General features: G+C 39.4%; 1 protein-coding gene across 2 annotated transcripts; it reads right to left on the reverse strand.

Annotated features, from left to right (window-relative positions):
* Positions 1-753: 753 nt before the first annotated feature.
* On the reverse strand, positions 754-23,417 carry rassf8b (Ras association domain family member 8b). 2 transcript variants are annotated; one of them, XM_044343007.1, is made up of 9 exons: positions 22,855-23,412; positions 12,108-12,278; positions 8,391-8,741; positions 7,999-8,204; positions 7,665-7,868; positions 7,371-7,445; positions 6,140-6,262; positions 5,243-5,363; positions 754-4,730 (listed from the first exon to the last, which is right to left on the reverse strand). In XM_044343007.1, exons 2-9 carry the CDS (start codon positions 12,217-12,219, stop codon positions 4,615-4,617), a joined length of 1,308 nt encoding a protein of 435 aa, XP_044198942.1. In that variant the 5' UTR covers positions 12,220-12,278; positions 22,855-23,412; the 3' UTR covers positions 754-4,614. The 2 variants fall into 2 exon arrangements, with proteins under 2 accessions (XP_044198942.1, XP_044198943.1); XM_044343008.1 differs by lacking the exon at positions 6,140-6,262 and having other exon boundaries at positions 22,855-23,417.
* Positions 23,418-24,122: the final 705 nt, after the last annotated feature.

Consider the following 24,122-nt stretch of genomic DNA (forward strand, 5'->3'; position numbering starts at 1 on the left):
GGGACATGCACTTTTAGCCTCATTCTTTTAGCAGGATATGTAGCCATCATGTGATTCTCATTTTAAAACGAGTCAGCTGGAAACACTAAATTTCAGATTGAGACTGCATTTTCAACCTATTCATGAAGGTAATGTTAGCTTAGCTAGCTGGCTACAGTTGATAAAATCTAACAGTGTTCATTTCAGCCAGCAAAATCAGTGGTCACCACCCAGATATGAGAAGCCTGCTTTTGTCAAGGACCCACTGTTTTGTAAAAGTAATAATTTAGTGGTATATCTGCCTCCATTATCATTATGAACTGCATGTAAGATCAGAAAACTTGACAGGCGTAGCAACAGCAACTCAGGGGAAGCGCAGACTAAGCGAATGGTCAGTATGTAGAAGGGCCCTTTATTAAAATTCTGGTTTTAAGACTTTAATTCTTGTGATGGACAAAGCAATCCTAACTCAAGGTCCACTTACAAGCTTTCATTCATAACCATATTCACTGATGAAGACACTATGATAAGGTTGAAAGCACAGGGGGAAGTTAATAAATGGACCTTGAGATAGGAATTATTTTTAAAAATTTTATCAAACTTTATTTCCAAGGTAAAGAATGAACTTTCATGCTAATCCTAGTTATTTTAGTTTATTTTGTGCTAATATGGTGCATATTCCTAAATTAATTTGTGATGTGGAGTAGCAATGGGCTGTTCTTGTATACTTTCTATCTGATAAATATAAAACACAATCACAAATAATCACAGTAATCAACACTGTATAGCAGTTTATTTATTTCTGGTATGTTTTTAAATATATTTTATTCATTTATTTATATATTTTACATTGTCCTTGAATTTGATTTCCATGTCTTTCATACACAGTGGCAGAATGGGGACCCAAAGAAACATATTTGTTAAACTGCAGAAAGCTAAACACTATAATAGGTACATTTGTAAGTAAATCATGCAAAATTATACTAATAATACGAATATAAAATGATTTGTCTTGACTAAATTATTGGTTAATGTGAGTCAGTGATGTTAGCAAAGCACAGTTCATCTCTGCAGCCTATAATGTTTACAGTGAAGCATTCATGTAAACACTGAGGGGTGTTTCAAGGAACAGGATTACACTATTAACACAGTGGCTTCAACTAGTCCCAGCCTGTGCCTTTCATGTATTGTAGTACCATTACATTCAAGTCACAAAATGCCTGATTTTAAGGGTATTTCCAGAATCCTCGAAGACTCCTTTAACATCTGGATGAAAAAATATTCTACCTGCAGCAAAATTTAAATTTTTTTTAACCTATTTCGCAAATTTTCATTATCCAAACAAAGCTGGTTGCAGAAATTTCATATCTCCTTCTCACTTCTCTACTTGAACCAGAATTAAAAATTTTATTATCAGTTATATTGGTATATATTGATGTTTCTTTCCAATATTTTATATTGTCATATACTGGCTTTAACTTGGTAATATTTTGCTTGTGTTTTACAAAAAGTCTTTTTCAGTGTGCAGCAGACAGACTATTTTTTCATCCATATGTTATATGAGTCTTTGAGGAATCTGGAAATATCTTCACAACAGGGGTAAGTGTTGCTAAATGACCTTCTGGGGTTTTCCAAAAACAAATCCTGGGTATTTATTTTTCTGAATATAAGCTTTGCACTGTGACTTGAATATAATCGGCATGCACATAAGGCACAAACTGGAACTAGCTTCAACATGAATCATGTACCAACATAAACATTTCGCTTTTTCAAACAAAGCTACATCTCTCTCTGAACCAAATCATTGCTTAAGTCACATTCATCATATTGTGTCTATGAGCCAATGCTGCATGTTAAACTTGTCAAACAGCTGCGTGAGAGCAAATATATGATTTGACTTGTCAAATTGGCTCAAGACATCATGAACAGCATTTATCTTCAATTACTTTCTGCCCATTATCTAATGAGTAATTCTGTGTCTTGAAATATCCCTGAGCTGCAACGTTTCTAAAATAGCTCTCAAAACTACTTGATGGCTGTTTCCATAATGGCTCCATCATCTCATTTATATATGCACTTTTATTGAAAAGCATCATTGATGGCACAACACAAACCAATTATTACAACTATACACAAGAAAATGGAAAAAAGATATAACCAGCAATGCTGGTAAACTTACTGTAAGCTTTCAATGTAATATGGATATTTTTAACATCCACAAACATTGGTTTTGCCAGAATAAATGAAATGGGAAGATAATGTTTTTGACCATCTGTCTGCTTTTCACCAAATCTCTACCTTTTAAAATTTCAACAAGGCAAGAAGGACCAAAACAAACCAAAAAACAAAATGAATTGTATCCTCGGTTGCCACTAATTGGGGTGAAAATAAACCAATCACACATTATTGCATGCACACAGAGCTGCCTATTGAACGGCAGTATTAACATCTACCCTCTTTAGCACTCTGCATATTTCAGTCTTCAGTCTTCTTTGAAAATCGTCCATAGACTGCTGTGATATGTAGACATTATTTACATTTTCTTTTCTCAGTAAGGCATGCCATTATTCAAAACTTTGAGTCAACGAGAGCTTTTATTAGTGGGTTACAGTCTCCCCGTCACAGCTGAAGTCGTTGCCATGACAATAATACTGCATACTGAGGGGGAGAGAAAAAAAAACTTCTGTTACAGAGCAATTTCTGAGAATAGTTTGCCAAGTTGTGATGTGAATTCCTCCGGTTACCTTTGCACTGCAAAGCAAACAATGATCCCTCACACTGGAGGGAGGGATTTTCTTTGTTATCATACATTCACAGCACAAATATGAGCTGCTGCTTATGCAGTTTGTTTCAATCTAATCCCAGAAACCCAGAGAGAAATATCCTTTTCAACTAGACATGGGTATGTACAATAAGAACCAGACCTCTGCTAAATTATAGATGCATTCATTTTAAGTGTTTTAGTTTGTAGAAAGAACAAGAATTTTACTGTCAACTTCTTCTGAGTCAAGTTTCAAATACTTTTCTTTCCTCTGAAACTTTCTGTCACAGATCGGCTTATTCTGTGTAACAGGACTCAACTATCTGGCACCTAACAACAACAAACTGTGAAAAATATACTGTATGCAACTGCTATTATACTCAAGTGGATAATTTTCATGGGCATAAGTTGCATACATACTGTGTAAAAAAAGTACACTCATCTAACTATTAATGTTTTGTCACACTAGCTTTGGTTCAAATATGAGACATCTTTTGTTTCTTATAATGTTAGAAATCAGGAGGAACAAAATAATACAGTATTAACAGTATTAATACAATATTCTTTGAGTATGCATGTCCCTGCTTGATGAACACAGTGAAACAAGTCAAACACTCATCCGACAATGTAAGTGGCACCTCAGATGATACACTGAAAGCTAAAGTGCTGAGGCTTTGTTACAAAACAATATGCAAAGTCATACATACAGTATATGACACATGAAAATGAATAAAGACAAACAGGAGTAACTTTCACACAGTTAACTTTCACCTATCTGAATAATATAGGTTTTGTCGCCACCCGGTGGCCAACCTGGGTATGACGTCACTCTTTGTCATCACGCTTTTCTCCATTCACATTCACACAAGCGTTAGACTGAAACAAAGAGGAGAATAATGGCTCTTGCACCATGCAAACCAAAATAAAACTCAACCTTGAGCCAAACTATTTCACCAAAAATAGTTGATGACATCACTCAATGGACTCATTAAATTTGTTTTTACCTCCATTTCTCTTAGCTAATTTATCTTAAATGATGGGTTTTCCACAGGAAATATGAGGCAAATTTGTTCCCTCTTCAAATCAAAACAAAAAAATGAATATCAAAAAAAAAAAGATCGAGCCAATGTTGAGTTTTACTGACATCAGTCACTACGCCTAGGAGTCACCTGAATTGGTGCTAAGCCTTTTTTATATAGTAAATTTATATGGCGCATAGTGTTCAGTTCAGTAGCTACCTTGAGTTCTGTTGCAACATTAGACTTATTGATGTCTGGTTTTAAAACACCAGAGTAAGGCAATCCAATATGGCTATGCTCATAGCACAGGTGTGGTGTTTGTGCATGCTCGTGCATGTATTAGTTTGTGTATGCATATGTGTCCAAACTTTATATCCTGATATATTTTCTACAGCATACAAATAAAATATATCTGCACTGTTTGCCTCCTCAGTCAACAAAAATACATCTGCTGGCTTGTAGTTTTCTAAACTTATAGAAAATTAAGCTTTTGTAGACTGATTTAGGAGGAATCTTCACACATAGTAGATTAAATGTCAATATATGCAAATGTATATTGACATCAGTTTCAGTCTCAGGAAGATGAAAGAGGAGCCAATGCAGGAAAGATGCTAAACAGATGATAGTTCGTCTTTCGTGATGCCCCATGGATCCTCCAGTAATGTTTTTGCCAACAATCTCCACACTTGAGGGATCCCTGGAGCAAGGTTCATTTCAGGGCCTTGCTCAAGAGCATTTAAGCAGTTTGTGAGGCAAAATTTTGGCCCATTCAGTTATAAGTACAGTCCTGGTAACATCAGCCCACCCTGCTGTCCAAATAACGTCTCCAGGAAATGTCTCCTGGACAGTTCTGGGTCAGACGTAGATGCCTTCGGGGTTCAGGCTGGAGGAGACGGTGTTTTGAAGAGTGCGGAGGTCGTTGGGTAAGAGACGTGACGAGCCAAGTCGTTTAAGAGAGCCAGAGTCCACTTCTGTAGCAAGAAAAACAAAATTAATGGCCAGCTAGAGACAATAACAGATGCCACTCAGTTTAAGAATCTAACATGTTATTCTTGCATCTTAAGACTAGCTATTGAGGTGTTTTGTAATTAATTTCAGTAATAAAATTTGATACATTAGTGAATGCATGGATCAAACTGAGCTGGGAGAGAATCAGCTATTACTACATGACAAAAAAACTTTCTGGAGGATTTTCCTTTTGACTTGTTGTGATCTTGCAGCATTTCAGGACTGTTAGTGATTTGGTCCATGTAATGGGGTTACAGACTTAAGCTGTTGTGGCACAACAATCCTGCCCCACCAAGTTTTCAGTCTGAGCTGTTGTTCTCTGGATGACCACCAGGTGGCACTGCATACATACACATGTGGCAATAATAGTACAGTGCCCTTTTTTAATACCTGTTTTAACAGCGTGATGTTTATGTGACAAGTCTGCGTGTGCGTGCGTGCCTATGTATGTGTGTGTGCATGTGTGTGTACGTGCCATTTTCTCCTGCAGGCTGAGCAGGCAGCACAGTGACCTTGGTACCGGTCTGCTGAATGAACTGCTGCAAGTTGACCTGTCGTAGCTCTTTTGTCAGCTGCTCCAGCTCCTGCTCCTTCTCCTATGAAAGAAAAAAAAAACAAACACCATGACAAATAAATGAGGTCTATACCCAAGAGGGATTGATATATGATGATAGATGTGATGATATATTAAAAACAAAGATCACAAATAGATTTGGTGCACTGAATGCAAACTTTTGCAGAGACATACATGATTTCAGTTGCTGTACCCTCATTTGCATCTTTTTTTAAATTGCTTCATCTGTGGTGGATTCAATAGGTGAAAATCTATCACAAATCATAGCTTGTTCAGGATCTCTCCAGAAGTCATAACACAGTTGAGGCAGCTAAAAGAGAAGAATTAGCCCCCAAATGGTTATGCAACTGCAGGCAAGGGATTGTGTACTTAATCAGGCCCCTCTCTAATCAGGCAAAGAATGCTGTAATACCCCTTCTGATTTCCCCCTCTCATTACCTCACGCTTCCCACACCCTACTGGACCTCGTCTGTACACAGAGCACTTCAATTCATACTAGGATGCACGCAGCAAAGGATCCACTGCACATCCCTGCAAGCCAGAGATTAAACTTTGCTTCACTGCCCACAACTTAATGAGCTTACAGTAGATTTCTATGGTTCCACCTGTGTGAAGAGGACTGGATTTTCACACCCAGCAGAGCCAAACATATCCAACTTTTTAATGAGCATCTTTCAAACATCTTCCAATGCTTTGAGTGAAAATGCCAGGCGATATATTACATTCGTGACACTTTTAAGGCTACAGTGATGGAAAACTAACAATAAATGAAATGCTAACTGTGGATTCTGAGCTGACCTGTAATCTCTTGCTGGACTGGCCAAGTGAGCGTTCCAACGCCCTGCAGCTGCTCTCCAGCCGTGCTGTGTGTTGGCTCTGCATTTCCAGCTCCGCCCTCACTTTCTCTAGCTGAGCCTGCACCTGAAATCCAGAGTGGAAGTGAGCAGAGTAAAAGCCAACTCTCATCACAGCTTTTCAGAGGAGATGGGCAAAAGTATCTAAGATATATCTAAGATATTTGCTAGTAGATATGATTTAAAGAGCAGCATTAAAGTCACCCTCCACTTAAAAATGATGCATGTGCACACTTTGATACTTAAAAGCTGTTTCCACATACATCTGCTGAAGGAGGAAAGTTTCTCTGTGCTCATCAAAAACCTGAGTTTAAGGGGCGTACCTTCGAGCATGATTTGTGACATCACAACTAGTTTGCAAGCTAATCCTGGTCCAATAGGAAAAAATTTTTTAAGTGTGACATGAAAACTTGAAGCTTCCAGTGCACATACACTGAGAACAGACTTTTCAGTGAAGTAGGACGTATTTTGCATCAAGCAATTAAACTTTTGAAAAAAAAATAATTGCATATTCATAGATTCTGGGATTTTTAATGAGGAATAAGGAATAGATGCCATTTTGAGAATGTTAATGTGCTTTCTTTGGGAAAAAAAAATAAAAATTCAGACACACATTATTATTCCAAGCAAAAATTTCCCAGAATTTTTATGTCTTAAAATATGTCTGGAGGAGATCTTTAACTGTTTATATTGTAGCTGGACAGATGCAAAGCTAACAACCAAACTCAGAGACTAACACTGAGAGACTGCAGCCATGCTAGTGGCTCTGTGAGGTTGTACTTAGCATTTGTCTCAAAGTACTGCTGTGCCTAATATCAACATGCTAACCACTTTTATTATCTTTGTTTAGCATGCTGACATTTGCTAACTGGCACTAAACACAAAGTACAGCTGTGGCTGATTATTAGTTTTTCAGATATTTGATTATAAACAAAAGAATTTTACAAATATTTCACCACCACAACCATGTATATGTCAGATACATTTTTAAAAGGTCTGCTTCATTTTTGGCTTGCAGTACATGTGTATACTCTGAAGTTAAATCATATTTGTTTGACAGAGAGGGTCTTCAGATGTAGATAACTAGTTGTGATCTCTGTAAGTAAACCACACCACATTGCTCTTTGTCTGTGTGCTGTTGTGTGTTTTGTAGACCAAGACGGACTGGTTTGTACCTCCTCCTCATTGACTTTCTGGTTGAGCTGGGCCTCCTGCTGCAGCCTCTCCTGCTCCAGGCCTGCCTCCATGCCCTACACCATACAACAGATAGTAAATAATGTAGTAAAACTGGCATGAAAATAATCTATCTAACAAATAACAGTAATTCTACTTTTTATTCAGTAAGAAAGTTTCAATGTTAACTTTGGGTGAAGATCCACACAGAGATTGCACAGGAACGTTTTCATGCTATTTATAAATTGAATATCACCCAGAGGAATTGGGTAGCTGCTCAATGATGCTAAGCTCACCTGTATGCGAGCTAGGTACTCTGAAAGCTTGGCCTCAGAGTCACGTACGCGGCCCTGCAGCTCGGCTAGCTGTTGCCGGAGTTGCCGCTCGCTCTCCTGCTCGATCTGCAGCTCGTTCTGCCAGAATTCCTCCTCCTTCATCTCAGTATCATTCCTCCTCACCTGCTGCTCTAAAAGCAGCAGCTCCTCCTCCAGGTTTCCTTCCTGGTGAATTGAAAATGATTCAACTCGGATACTTTCTTACCCCAAGAGAATATAAACCACAACCACGCTGGATCAGCACACATCTACTTCCCATGTAAGTGACAGCACAGGCAGCTGTGGTTTTACTCACTTCATTGGCCTCACCGGCGGCCTCCTCCCAATCTCGTAGCTCGGCCTCACAGCCCAGCAGACGGCTCTCCAGGGCCTGGAGTTTGTCTCTCTGCAGCTGCACCAGTCGGCTCAGCTCTCTGGCTGGACTCCCAGGTACAGATGCTACCCCACCACCTCCAACTCTGCTCAGGTTCAGGCTCACACCACGGTGCTGGGTCTGTTTGGCTGGGTGGATGGATGAATGGAGAGGTGGGAGATGAAAGCAGGGTGATTGGATTGTTGACAAGTAGAAGCATAGAGGGAGGGAAGGAAGGACCGAGAATGAGGACAGTAAATACAGACGGCCACTTTTGACAGTATGAACATAACTGATAACGGCAATCCCAAAAACACACAAACTCCACACGCTACCTTCAGTGTCTCTGCTTTTCCCAAATATGTCCCGCAGACCCTTGGCTCCTCCAGTGAAGGTCAGAGACTTGCGTTTGGGTTCCCTTCGTTTGAGAGAGCGGTCTGCCGCTGAGGGGCGGAGCTTGGCCAGAGGCGGGAGGCTCTGCCTGTAGAGGCCACGCTCTGGGACGCGAGACTGCCCGTCAGAGGTTGGCCGCTCACTAACGGACGGGCCGGTTCGTTGGAGGATGAGCTGAACGTCACTAGCATACTGACCCCACTTGTTGAGGGACACCACTGGATTCTCATGAGGAGCCAAGTGACGCTCCGTGTCCCGCCATTTCTCAATCAAAGTGTATCTTCCGGTGCGTCCTGGGTCAAAAATTAAAAAATGATTTATGTGGTGCTTTAACACATTTCTTGACAACTTCAAGACCCCAAAATCATATTTTTATTTAGCTTTTTTACTGTGAGTGATGGGGTCCTCCATGAGCACTCTCGCTGGTTTGAACTGGGTGGCACTTTGTTGGGAAAAAGTGATGTCATGTAACAATCAGCGTTAAGCAACATTTAAATCAAAATATTCTCCCAGCTGTGTTGCTGTTTTCTTAGTTTGTCAGGCCACGGTCAACAAAATCTGACCAAACCACACCCACACAGTCTCAATCAATCACATTAGCTTAGATTTTACTACTACCACCACATATTAAATAAGGGATGTTTTTTTCAAAACTTAAACTTGCACTGTTGTTTATTTAGATATGAAGACCTAATATTAAAAACTAAGAAAGAACAAGAGAAAAAAGGTTTCAGATGACATTTTCCAGGTCTGTCCTTGGTCCAGACATGTTCCTGTACACCATCTCATACCATCTGCCCTGCCAACTCATTTTGCGCCTGTTTGTGAGGAGGCGTTTGAGACTGTTGGTCCTAGCTTTCTACATACTGCATGTAGATTTTTCCACTGGCTCTCCGACTAGCTTACACATGCAAAGATTCATCCTCTTCAAGATGGACAGTCATGAGCAAACCAACATTTTTTAATTTAGCTACAGATAGATAGTGATCTGCTTCAAGCTGATCACTTACATAAATAAACATCTATGAAAAATATGTTTTATACATACACAGCTCTCATCAAAGTCTGATGCTGGAGACTGTTTAGTTTTATATTAGCTTTGCTTGTGACATAATCAACCCCCTTCAATTTTAATCAATTTCTCTGAAAAATAACTTTTTCTTTCGTAATTGGTGATGCCTTCTCCCTGGAGGTCCCTCTGACTTGCAGTTCCCCAAGGGTCTATTCTTAGTCCCCTTGGACACATTAGTCATAATGACTAAACATTCACTTTCATGTTGTTATGCAGACGACGCCCAGATTTCTGGCCTGTAAAGTAGCTTGAATCATCTATTGGCTTGGTACCATCTGTAAATATTAAGCCAACAGCCAGAACTTGTGTTTTACTTTGAATAGTGGCCTCTTCTCTGACAAACAAGTGAGAAAGTTGCTCAATCATGTTATCCAACTGAGTAGTGGTTGTAGTAGTAGTAGTATTAGTAGTATAACACTACATCAGGAATTTAGGTCCCCATTGCAGAGAAACCAATGGATTAGGACTGCAACTAACGATTATATCATTTGTGGTTAATCTGTTGATTATTTTCTCAATTAATATATTATTAGTTTGGTCTGTAAATGTCAGATAATGGTAACATTTTTTGATCACTGTTCCCCAAACCTTAAGGATTGACAAACAATAGTTCTGTCTATTCATCAATAGTTTCTGTCCATCGACTAATCAAGAAATCATTGCAGCTCTACAATGAATGCTGCCATGGCGTCAACACCCAGTGAACCCTCCAATAAGAAGTGATGCACACTTTTAAAAATGATCAAAATAATGTTTCAAGTGTGTCAGAATGAAGAGAGATAAAACACTAACAAAAAGACAGAACATATTCATTAAATTCTTTCACAACTCTCCCCCTGTTTGTGCAACATTGGCAGATTCAAAGAACTTTACAAGTGTGTTTAATGAAAGAAGTTTACAGTGGGAAAATCCCCCTCAGCAAACAGTACTTTTGTCGGGAAAAAGGACCTGATTCAATGGTTCATGGCTATGTCTGTTTGTCTGTGTACACCAGCGTTCTTGTCTGTACACATGCAGATAAGAGCAAAACCAGTGGTAGAAAGTAAGTACATTTACTCAAGTGCACTGAGGGACTTACTTTACTTGAGTATTTCCATTTTATACTAATTTATACTTCCACTCCACTTAATTTCTGAGGGAAATATTGTACTTTGTAATGCACTACACTTATTAACAGCTTTTACTTTTCATATGAAGATTTGCCACAATTAATAATATAACAAGCTTTTAAAATACAACACATTGTTAAAGATGAAACTAGTGGTTTCCAACCTTTTTGTCTTTTGAAGTCTTACAAAAAGCAGTGTGTAGTCGGGGTCACATTTCAGATGTCTATGAGCTGAGTTGTTAACAGCTCCACTAAATGGTAATAATTTTTCTCTTTAAAATTCTCACATGGTTTCATTTCCAAAAATGTTCAAATGATCCAATATTTCACCAAAAATCAAAGATTAAAGAAAAAGTCCAAAAACTGAAAACAGATTTGTGTATCAGATTTTTGTTTTTCTTCTTTCCTCTCCCATGAAATCAACCACTGGACTAAACTTACTGTATATAAAGTAGCTCAAACTAGCTCCACCTCCAGTAGCTACAACAGTAACATGCTGCTTACACACTGATGCTTCAGTATTAATAATCTAATGATGTCATACAAAATAATATGTCAGTCTGAGGGACAAAACCACTACTGCAATACTTCAACTACATCAAGCTCATAATACTTATGTACTTTTACTTGTAATGGAGTATTTTTACATTGCTGTATTGGTGCTTCTACTTCAGTAAAGGATCCGAGTGCTTTTTCCACCACTGAGCAAAACACAACCCCGTTCCACCCTCAACCCACCCACACAGTAAGGGTCGTTGTAAAAGAGGCACATTCATCACTACAGCCATTCACATCAAAGTGCCCTGGCCTGGACAAAAGGCACAGACAACACAAAGGACAGTGAATGTCATAACTCCTGTTACACTGTCACTGTGAAAGACACACATGTTTTAACTCTGAGATATCTATCTACAGGGTTTAGTGAGAAATCACTGTAGGAAGATCAAGTGATAAATCTGTCCATTGTAAAAACACTAAACATTCCTCAATTTGAAGGAATATTATGGTCTTGAATTCACAAAGACTTATGTACAATAGAGTCCATGCGATGACTAACAAAGGCAGATTGTCAACATGTCAATAAAACAAAAGTCTGCAGCATGACTCATCTTGTTTTGTGCAGCCCATTTATGGTGAAAATCTCTTTGTGCCCTCCAGTCACTTTTCATTTTAGGGCAATTTATCATCTCCAGGCTGACAAACCTGCCTGGCCAATACTGGACACAGCCCACATCACAGCATATCCCCATGACAAAATATAATTTACACCACTTTAGTTTAAGTTTTTCATCATGTTAAAACAACTAATTTGGATTTTTGTAGACACTGATGTGTTTGTTGGGCTGCAAATTCCACATCATACATCCAATTATATGTCACATTTAAAGCTCACAGTCCGATATTAAACTTTTTTGAGCCTCTACCACCGGTGAACAGGTGAGATGTTTTTCATGTTGTTGTAAGATGTTTCAAGCTTACCAATGGCTTGTGCCAGAGCAATGACCACTTCCTGGCATGTGGTGAACTCTGTGACCCCGCACACGATGCGCTGCACTCCGTCCACCCACACTTTCAGCTCCATGGCCTTCATCCAGAGGCCCTCATTCCGCCACACCACAGGGGGGTGCTAAAACTGTTTCTTTGTCCATCCTGACAAGGAAAAAGAAAACAACTCTTAAAGCTGCACAAATCAATAATTTTCTATTAACAATTGATCAAATGACTTCATGTAATGTGAAAGGAGTCACTCATAGTGATGAACCAACAGAGAATCATCGCCAGACTTTGCAGTTTCCCTCAGCTCTATGGAGCGTTTTAGCGTCTTTCAGCTCATTGTTTTGCTTTTGCGGCCTGCAACTTTATGGTTTTGTTTCAGTCTCAGCACTCTCATAAGGTGCTTTCGGACCGGAGGAACTTTTTATAGTTTTAAGAGCTGTTGGAGGAACAATCCCCTTTTTATTGTGTCTGCACTGCAAGAACCGGGAATGATTGTAGTTCTTACAATGCAGTTTTGTGGGACTTTTTTAGCTCCTACTTCAGGGTAGGTACTCTCCCACCACAAGAGGAACCTTGAGTCTACATTGATTGGTTGAACACATGAGCCAATGCAGCACCAGAAACAGACATTTTTAAAAATGTGTAAAATGTTAAGCCTTACAAAATGGAACAAAACACGGACAAATGGACTGACAGTGAAGTTCAGGCTATATTGAGCCTATATACAATGCAGTCACAGTGTCCACCGTCTTGTTGTTGTCGTATCGCGTGCAGAGGTAACGTTGCTATACCAACCGCCGTCACTTAAGCGTTCCTATTGGTGGTGTGAAGAAAAAAAATCCTTCAAGGTGTGTAGTTCTCGGGGGAACTCCCCAGTATATAGTTCCTTTAAGGGAATCCTCAGAACTGTTTGGTCCAAAAACGCCTATTGACCTTATTTCCAGACAAAGTTGGCAGGAGTTGGTGAAAGACAAAACAGACTTAAAAGGAGAGTGAATATTGGGTGAGTGAATATTCATCAGGTAGGCCAGAAACATTACTTCAAATGTTTACTCATGTCTGCCGGATGTGTAAATAGAGAACAGTTTAACATATTGATTTGTAGATTTGTAATGTTGCATTTACAACTTGTTGCTCTGGCCCCAAAGGTATTAAAAAAATATTTAATGCAGTTTTAATAACTGATATTGTTAAGTTTTAATTACAGTTACTTTGAACACACAACGATATGATGATATTTTCACAATACAATTCCACCACATGTTGATATATGCTGAATTATTACCAGCCCTAACCTTTCTTTTCCTGTTTCAAGACATTATTTCCTACACTTCCTTAGCAACTTGACAACTACAAAATTAATTACAATGTGGAAGGAAACAGCTAAAACCTGATATATCAATCCAACAAACACTACATGGTTGTGTAGAGTGACAACAGCTTCCTGTTAGAGAACTTACAGTACTTGTTCTTTAGAAGCCATTTCCTGTAATGCTGCTGATTTATTGCTGTAAGAACACACTTGTGGTGCAGCGATTGTGACCGTCTAACAGGCCTCATCCAATATATTTTTCATTTGCTGGTGTCAGTGCAGGAAAGCTTACAGCGGTCGCACGCAGGCAGAACGAGGGCCATTTCAAACTGCTGACACAAGCACCTCAGTAGCGCGGCAGCCATTAGGAACCTGGCACGGCCACGACAGCAAGCCTGAGCAACAGTGCAGATCGGAGCAGTGAAGGAGCAGGTGCCTAATGCTCAAACTTCTGCAACCCTACTGGGAAGCAGCCCTCCTTTTTCTTGTGTGGGCCATTATCTCAGCTCTGATCCTTGACTTCCATATCGCTGAAGGCCTCCCGTAACAATTTAGTCACCTTCCATCTTCATCACAGCAGGAATGGGACTCTCATTCCTCCTGCAATTTAACTACCATTCCCCCTTGAGGCCTTTTCCTACTGAGACGGCATTACATTGCACACTCCTCTGCACTGAAGGCATCAGGCTCATCGGGGAGCAGGATGATTTGTAACTGTAGACAGATACCGCAGGAAGCATCTGAACCCAGACACCTGTTAAAGCACAGTAAATGAGACTGTTCCTATGAATGCAGCGCAGTGGGACAGCGAATAGAGGGCAAACAGAAAAATGACAAAACTGGAGGAACAGATGGATAAACAAAGCAAATGAGGTGAATGAAAAGAAGAGTGGAAGGTTGGGGTGGCCTGAAGGAAGAGTGCAAACACATTTGGAATGAAAAATACACAAAACACTCTTAATCTACCTGGGGACAGCAGATTTATTTCATAACACATGTAAAAGTATTATTTTAAGCAATTTGTTTATTCAGGCCAAGTGCGACATCTGAATTGTCACCAAATCATTTTTGGTGGCTCATGTAGAGATGTCAGGGCGTCAAACATGTCTACAATATTCTCTCATTAATTATAAAGTCAACATGTGTCCAGAGTGAACAGACTGAAAACATTTATAATCTGAATGTTCTGTTTACTGGAAAAGTTTGATTTGAAGAGTGTTTCTCAACTTGTTAAGATTAATTCGCTGTCAGCTTGTTAACAAAAAGGTCTGTGGCCTTGTGTCATAGCGCACGGTATTCTAACAGATGATGTGATGATGCCTTTAGTTTTCACAGCTGCAATCGACATGTTGTGATTGAGTGTTTATTCGATGATGAGTAATATAGAAATCACACTTGGAGGGAGAATGCATTAACACAAGCTTGCCAACCTGATTCTCTCTCTCTCTCGGACACACACACACACATACACACCTGCTATTCGCACATCTGTGAGAAATCGTACTGAAATCATTTGCTCCTCTGTGATACAATTATCATAAACATATTATCAAAACAGAGCAAAATAAGCTACAGCAGTTGTTTTTATACTTCATTCAAGTCCAAATTCATTCACTTGCCAATAGCAAGGTCTATATTTATATTCCAGTGCTCTACTGGAATATCGTGCATCTTGTATTTTGCTTCTTTTTGTCATTCTTTACTCAAAATGGAAAATTTCTCAAATACATCCGTACATATTCGAGCTTGAATCTAGTCCGAAATATGCAAGCGGACGTGAACAACCCATGAAACAACCTTAGTCACAAAGGCTCCCAACGGACAGCAGTTTGTGGACATGTGCGAACAATCTGATGTCATCACAGGGGGGAAGCAGAGGTAACAATGCAAATGAAGAGCAGGTTGAAGCCTGGACTTTTAACTTGCAGAGAGCATTTTACATACGTTCACATCAAGTTTAGACATCTGACATCATAACAGAATAAAAATAATAGAAAATCACACAAAGCATCATATGTTCCCTTTAAGTGAGAAGCAGCACTTCAGTGATTTTAGGACAGAACTGACATTGGGCTTCATGTAAATTTGCTTTTATAAAATTGGCAAAAATGAGAAATCTTTAGCAAGAGACTTGATTCTGGCAGTGTTGTTCATAGTATGTTTTCATGACTAAATATAATATTTTCCACCAACAGTCAACATAGTTAAAAGATGATTCAAGTCTGTGGAGACACTCTTCAGCTATATATGGAGTCACAGGTTTACAGTCTATGTCCCACAACGTCAAACCATAACCATATGAAATAGCGATTATTAGGTCACACTACTTGTGTTCTTTTTGTGTTGAATGTACAATTATTTTCATTCCTTCACTAAGAATCACAGGCTCCCACTGGTGCCCGACACAAACATCACAACATATGCTGAAAGATGTTTTCTTTTATAAGCAGCAGCATACAGTGTCATAGGAAGCAGGCAGCTGTGCAGGAGCAGATGTTCAGACATGGCTCTGATCAGACCTCTATACGTTCTTATCCTTTGATCCATATCAGAACAACTCAGATGTTCTTCATGGGTGACTCTGATGAGAATGACAATCTATATAAGTTACTACACAGAATAAAGAAGCTGTGACCCAGTAAACTTAAGGTCAGAGTATACTGCCACAGTGGCTTCAGACTCATCAATGTAAAACTAATCGAATCCTTTGCACAGCAGCTCTAACAACATGACCACTGAAGTCTGTTTCCATGTGGAAACGAGCTTCGATTTTCTTTACCCTGCTAATAACTCCCAACACTTGAATCACTATGAGGCTCAGCAAGCTGCAGACACTCTTTCACCACAGCCATTGCCGGTATTGTTCCACATTTTCATCATACTATTTCCACTTTCTCTCTTGTTATGCATTTGATCTAAATTGCAGTTACTTTAATGCTCCCACTGCCAGTGTATTAATAAATAATAATAATAAATAATAATAATACAGGCTACATATTGAGAAAACACAAATTAGTATGCTAAGACTATGTGTTTCTATTTTTGTTTAGCTTCATTGTAAATGTACACGTCCATATTTAGATCCACTCACTGAGCTAAGCATCTCTACAGTGAGTAACCTCAGAACCGGTGGAAAAGGTGCTGTAGCTGTTGGAATTTCCTTTTCCATTAGTCACAGTTTAATAAACAGCCAGATTCAATGCTCCACATTCCAACTGCATGCTGAATCCTTTAAGCAGTAATCCATTCAACGAGAATCCAGGACAGTAGAGTTTCCCTTTTATTTCGAGAGACGCACCACTCTCTTAGTAGAGTGTCCTGAAAACGTGACCATCACACAGACAAATTCAACCACTGACGTTAAGACTGTTTGAGGTGAAAATCTTTATATAACTTCTGTTTAGCCTCAAATTGAATTCTGATCAGTTTGAAATTCTGTTTATTTTTGAGATTCACATTTGTTGTTAGTGAAATGTCCATTATTGGATGGACTGCCATGACATTTTGCAGACACGCTACTGTCCCCAGTAGCAAATGTTAGCATGCTGACACACTAAAGTAAGGTGTTGAACATGGTTTACATGTACACTATACTTGCTAAATATCAGCATTGTAGCATTGTCGTTGTGAGTATGTCAGCATGCTGACATTAGCATTTATCTCAAAGCATTGCTATGTATAATGTGTTGACGTCATATAGGAGTTTCCAACTTGTAAATAGCGTTCACGTCAACCTCCAAGTCTTAATTATGACCACCTGCTTCGGATGTTATGAGCCCATTAAATGGCCCTTATCAGTTATCATCGGGACCCATAGGTTTGAGGTAGTATGGGCTTACTCTACTTCCTTGTTGGCTCAGTAGGCCTTTATCATCTATTGGTAAGCTGGAAGTCACCTTTGACTTACAGACAATATAGCTCTGACTTTGTACTCATAAGGTGCAAACGTGGACGCTTCATGGACGGCTTCAAAGTCCGTCAATCTATGTTATTAAACCCAAATTTAATGGATATAATGTAATTTTGTCAGCGCACAGGACTTTAAACCTTCATATGACCAACTCAGTCACAAAACCTTCCTGAGTTGTCAGATGACGTTTCACTCGCAAGTCTTTACGATTTTCCAGTCCACCCAACATAGCATGAAAGTATGGCCTGACAGCGCTGCCAGTATAGTAGACTCTGTCTTGTTGTCATCTTGTAGACCTCTGCTTGATATTTTATTTGCCTTGTTGTATGAGAAAACTGAAGAAACTGTTGTACTGTAGGTCCATTTCTGAGAATGTGAAATTACATTACACTATGCACAGTAGAAGGAAATGAACCACAGAACGAGCATGTTGCTAAACAACAAAAACAGCAACCAACAGCAAAGGGAGGACGAGCTACAGAGACACAGAGTATTTTTTCCAAGGGTATTAAAGTCAGCAGAGGAGATTCAGTAGTGTTCATTATGGTTGTGGTGATACAAGGAAATAGTTGAAAAGATTTATAGTGACTCTGCTGTGGAGAGGAAAGGTTACTGCTATCAGGACAAATCCTTGCTGCCAAGACAAGTTTTGGTGCAGCCATTTGGTTTCAGACATGAAGAATACTGCGTCGTCTGGGCTATGAACTGCTGAGCTAAACTTAGTTGTGACTTCAGCCCGCCTCCCCTGAAGTATCATTCTCAGGATGCCACAGAAAGGCAGAGTCAGGGAGGGAACACAGTGTGACAAGACAGTGTTTATTTGTAATTCAGTTCATAAGATGGATCAGAACAAAAATGCCATTGAAAGCTCCTTTAATATCCCTGAGATAAGCGTTAGAGGTACAAAGATAAAAGGTTTTAATTTCACACCAACAACAAGTCTGGGTTTAAATGCAAAATACCCACTGAAGAGCTCATTTCCTCTCATGCTTCAGCCCAATGCTCATCCCGGTCCATCCCTTAATTAAACTTCAACAAAGTAATTTATGAATAAAGTTTGAACTTCTGACACTTGCTTATTTCACAGATGGTCTGCCAGTTTCCATTAAATTCTTCAAAAACACTGATTCTATCAACAACAAAAAATCTAAGAGGCAGCAATAGTGAGCAGTTCAACAACAGATGATGCAATCAGAGGTAAAGTAACAAGGAGGTTGTGGCAGCAGGAGGGGTTCCTCTGAAACAAGTGGTGCACAGACAAAAGAGCATGCTGCACAGAGAGAGAGAGAGAGAGAGAGTGTGTGTATGTGTGTGTGTGTGTGTGTGTGTGTGTGTGTGTGTGTGTGTGTGTCCACACGGGTAGTGGCATGACTGGATGCAAACAATCCCTCACCATGGCGACACAGCTCTGGCTTTGTCCGAACCTTACACAGATGACTGGATTGATTGGAGGGCACGGTCTGGGAAAGTAGACCAAACAATCACCAACAATTAAGAAGCAACCAGTGCTTTCCTGTCACTTCCTCTTTGTTTTCTCTGAATGCAGGCTGCGAGAAAACATGGAGGTGTGTGCTGCCGCAGGGTTTCTCAATCTCAGGATTAGGTGAGTGGTCTCAGAACTGGTCTGCTGGTGGAGATTAACCAAAGGTTCAACTGGAGCAATCATGCGGTTTAGTTGACCTCCCACAGGGGAAATTTATCTCAGACTAATTGGCATAATACCCACATATAGTTCATATTAGTGCTGCAACGATTAGTTGATTAACCTAGTAGTCGATCAACAGAAATTAATCACCAACTATTTTGATAATCAATTAACTGTTCCAGCTTCTTAAATGTGAGGATTTTATGCTTTTCTCATATGTGATAGTAAACTAAATATTTGGGGATTTTGGACTGTTGGTTCAATAAAAATGAAAATCTATAAAATAATTGGTCTAATTAGTTTAATTGATGATGAAAATAATTGTTAGTTACAGCCTTAGTTCATATAAGAACATAAAGGAAAGTACATTAGAATATAGTTATATTTGTCCTCTGTATATAAGTTATTAATTATTGCCAGCCTGAATGACAGAAGTAGATATTTTACACAAATATTAGTACAAATACTGTACATTCAATATTTATGGTGCATAAAAACAATAATTCAAGACAACTCTTACATATACAGCATCAGTAAAAAAATATGGACACACGTTCCCATTCCCTTGAATGACAACATGTGTCCAAACTTTTGACTGGTGCTGTATGTTCGCCATACTGTCAAACCCTCCCCCTCAACAAAACAAAAACAAACTAAACAAAAATAAAAAATGAATTAGTCCTCTCTCTTTCACCACCTCACTGACTCAAATAAGAACAAAAGACGAACATATGTCTCCTGAGGACTGATAATACACTTGGCAATTGTTTTTTGTTCCTGCATAAAAATATGAGGAGAAATAAATAGATAAATGTCAACCTGATGGCGTTACAGGAGAAGTCAGGGGAATCACCACAGTCAGTAGGATTTGCCCTCTAGGAACATGATTGTGTGTACCAAATGTCTTGGCAACCCATCCAATAGGACCAAAGTGACCGGTTACACAAACAGATGCAGGAAATGCTCATGTCAGCAGGTATTTTGATATAAAAAGCAAATTAAATTAGATTTTGACCTTTATCCCTCAAACAAGATGTCACTTTCTTTGATGGAGTATTCTGAAGGCTCACAGGCCCTCAGCACAGTAACAGGCTCATGACTTTGTGATTTTGAGTTGGCACACAGCCCTCATATTACCCCTCTCCCATATTTCCTGTTCCTTCTCACTGATATTAATACCAGTGTCTGAAATTAACTTTTTGACTCACCTGCCAAGGGAACTAGTGATGATGAAAAAATCCACTGGCAAAGCATATTTTTCACCGGCCAAAATAATAAAGGGCCTTTTTGTATCACATATACATCCCTTTCAGTGCATTTCATTGAGATGAGGTATTGAGTACAAACCACAGCCTCAGCATCATACTGCAGCCTCTTGAAACTCCTTCATCTCCAAAACTCCATTTCTCACAAAACTTTCTTTTGTTATGTTTTTTGTCCTCCTTTTCGTTGGTGGGTTTGGGTTTTTGCTTTAAAGATGGGCTTAATCCTTGTAAATGTTGCCACATAATAGCTATTTAATTAACGGTAGCTAGCAGCAGACCAGCAGCAAGTGACAGTTTAGCAGAAAGCTACGATGTCCAGTAGCTGATGTCCCGTACGATAAACAGTGCCACGAAACTAGGGGCGCTTGAGATGGTCTGAGGTTGGCGCTCCATCTCAGACCATTTCGAGTGCTATTACAGTTTCATGGCACTGTTTAGACGCGTGAAAAAACACATATGGTGCATGTGTCTACATTGTATAGGGACAAACATGACTTATTTCCTCTGAGCCATCATGCCAGATATTTTATTACATGACTATTTTGGTACAAATCCACCAGTGTGGTGGATAGCCTTCTGAGATTTACTCGCAAAATGGAAAATCTACCCGCATTTGGCACTTAATTTTGGACTCTGTTAATACTGTCTAATACTATACCTAAATTTAATTTAGATTTTATAACAATTTAAATGAGAAATTGATATACAAAAACATACACTTTTTAAGCTCCTGTATTCCTTTCAATGTGCTACCTCTGCCTCAATCTCTTCATGTTAAACCAGTGCTCTGCTAGATGTAGTTGTGTGCTTCTCAATAGAGGCACCTTCAAGAGATTACTTCCACATCAACTTTGTCAGCTGAGGAGAGCGAGGTGGCTGCATGTTTGGCAAAAGCTGGAATAAGCTGAGTGAAAAGCCTCAGAGGGGGGTAATCAGACAGAGCAGCTTTCCATTCAGGTACTGTCGATCATAAAGTATGTACTATGAACAATGTAAGATTCTCCTGTGAACAAACAAATGTGGAGTTTCACAACAAGCGCCATTTGCCACCATTTCCACTGCCATGTATGGAAATACCATTTAAATACTGATGACAAATAGAAAACAGTGTATCAAAGTCCATCTCTGCCTCATATTTTCACCATATTGGCGGGTTGTCAACTCCATTGAATGACACCTTGTAGTCTCAAAAGTTAAAAATAATCAGCTTGGTGGAGAACATAAGCCTTTAACCTCGTAAGACTTGGAGCTTAGCTGACCACGAGGTGGTGGTGGCGGCGGGGGGAGTCTGCTGAAAGATGACCTGGACTGGATTTACACTGTAAAATCTGTTAAAACTAGAGCTCTCCACTTATTTCTTTATGCAAATATCAACTGCATGGAATCACATGTTTACTTATTTAGGAAACAATGGCTGGATAATAAAAATGAATCAGTGCACTGCATAATCAATAAATTAGATTATGAGAATGACAGAGGGGGGAAACAGTCAGAGGGTTGTTTAAATGGAGACTTTGGCTTAAAAAGCCAGAGACGGGTGTTTAGTGAAGTCACTGAGCTTGCAATTTTACATGTTTACTTTAAGGCAGAGCTTGATTTAAAATAAGCTGATTCAAGATGAAAATACTGAATCATTTATTTGAATGTTCACTGATATCAGATCAGTTTCACAGACCAATGTTATGACGTCAAACTAATCATTTTAGTGGAAAACAGATTATCTCCTCATCTGTAAGGACATGTGGAACATAAACAGTTAATTAAAAAAGGAGAAGGAGACATTTTATAAAGAAATAAATACTGTCACAACGAAAAAAAATGTTTTGCAGAAGCCCAGTTTCATTTTGCAAATGTTGGTTAGTTGTAGATAAGCAGGACACAATCTTGTCTGTGTGAACTGAAACAAACTGTACAATCGAAAACCCTTTTATGTTCCATTGTCCTGCATACCGGTAAAGAGATATATTGTTTTCTCACTGTGTTTTTGTCCAACAGAGTACACCTACTACAAAAGGTACTACAGTAGTACCTCTGAATGAGTTCTGCCCTTGCTTCCTATCACACATGTGCCTCAAGGACTGTAGCTGTATGACTCAGTTGAAGGAACTCTGATTAAAAAGCACTGCTGAGTGAGCGCTTATAGCCCAACTCTATTAAGAGATTCATCATTGCAGGGCTCAGCAGATCCACTCACACACTGATCACTCACTCAGACTTCCTGCTGGCTCACTGATCAGGTATGTGGACAAATGTGTCACGAACACCAGTATCACTCCATTTGTGGATGTAATGGGGTGTAAAATATGGACTAAAAAGTAGATTATGGAATTATATGCCACATTAGTGTTTAAAACAGGAGGATGGAGGTGATAACATGAGAAAAATAAAGTTATGCACCCACTCATCAGCATATGTTTTTGCCCTTCTCTGAGTGTACGTCTTTCTGACACATGACAGGAAGAAATTTACTATAAAAAAATAACATTATAGCCTTATTTAAATGGCAACAGCTTTAAAATGTTTCATGGGCTGACGCATTCAAGTTACTGAGCCATAGATTCACTGCATTCAGGCCTGCGTAAAAGCCAACATCATACCTCTGTTCAGCCGCAGATCACTGTGTGTCAGAGCATGTAAAACTCTCCTCTTGTCCCGTAGCTTCAGTATTTCTCCTCAGTGTAAAATCCGATACTTTCCGCTGCATGGTATGCGGGCAACATGCGGGAGATCCTGTTTATACCGTGCGGATACGCGCCTGCATCAGACCTCACCCCCGCCTGTAGGACTGTGATAAACCGTGCGGATGTAAACACGCGTCTGTCCGGTCACCGCGCATCCGACGCGGAGCTTTCAACATCTGCTGCTCTGTGTGTTATTCTGCCCCTCTGCCCATCATTGAAGTGAGGCAGTCCGGAGAGCTTGTAAATTACATCGGAACAGAACTGGGACACCGCAAGGCATGATGGACCGGTTAAAGCTGCAATGCACTGGCGACGCAAATGGACCCCGGGATAGATCACACTGAGACGTGTGTGGGCAATGGCACTTATGTAGCGGGCGGTTACACGTGTGTTCAGATCAGAACAGTTTCGCCAGGGTCATATTGTGTTCATAAAGAAAAAAGAAACGGTCGCACTTTATTTTACGACTAGTAACTAGTAATAACCCATACTCTGTGTCAAATAGACAAAAACTAAAAATAGTGTTAGACAGTAAACAAACAGTTAAGACACCATACACCTAAATTATGCTGTAATAAGACGTAATAAGATGTGATAAGCCGTGCTTTGTGTCAAATAGACAAAACTAGAAATAAGACATTCTTTATTAGACAGTAAACAAACAGTTTAGACACCATACACCTAAATTATGCTGTAATTAGAAACTGCATATAATGCTGTATTAGACCCCAAATATACTATATTTAGATGCTTTTATACCAAATAATACTCTAATTAGAAACCAAATAGGAGATCGTAATACACTGTTAGGCACAATTTAACAAGATCATAATCTAATTATAAATCAAATACAATGCCCTTACTACCAAATTATGCTGTAATTAGACACCACATTTAATGCCACCAACATTGGCCTAAGATAGCCTATTGTGCTCACTTCCAGCTCCATATTTTTATTTTTGGACTCCATTAGAGTAGCTTTGCATGGTTAAAAAAAACTTATTCATCTTATATTGACCTTTTATGCAGCACCCTCAGTTAAGCCTCTGTCTCTTAACAGGCAGTTTTAGCTCTTGTCTCTTTAAGGCCCCCTCACGATGAATCCATTCTGCTCTGATTGGCCAGCTTTCCGGAAGCCTGCCGAGGGGCAGCCTTTTCAGAGCCATATTAAGTTACTGCCAATG

Source organism: Thunnus albacares, chromosome 23, assembly GCF_914725855.1.
Source record: "Thunnus albacares chromosome 23, fThuAlb1.1, whole genome shotgun sequence".
NCBI lineage: Eukaryota > Metazoa > Chordata > Actinopteri > Scombriformes > Scombridae > Thunnus > Thunnus albacares.

What these genes read in the sequence shown, in the direction of transcription:
- rassf8b (XM_044343007.1), bottom strand. Translation starts at nt 12,219, where the DNA reads ATGAAGGCCATGGAGCTGAAAGTGTGGGTGGACGGAGTGCAGCGCATC. An exon ending in TGCTCTGGCACAAGCCATTG is followed by an intron (nt 8,742 to 12,107) that starts GTAAGCTTGAAA and finishes TTTTTGACCCAG; the next exon opens with GACGCACCGGAAGATACACT. An exon ending in AGAAAGTCAATGAGGAGGAG is followed by an intron (nt 6,263 to 7,370) that starts GTACAAACCAGT and finishes TCTGGATTTCAG; the next exon opens with GTGCAGGCTCAGCTAGAGAA.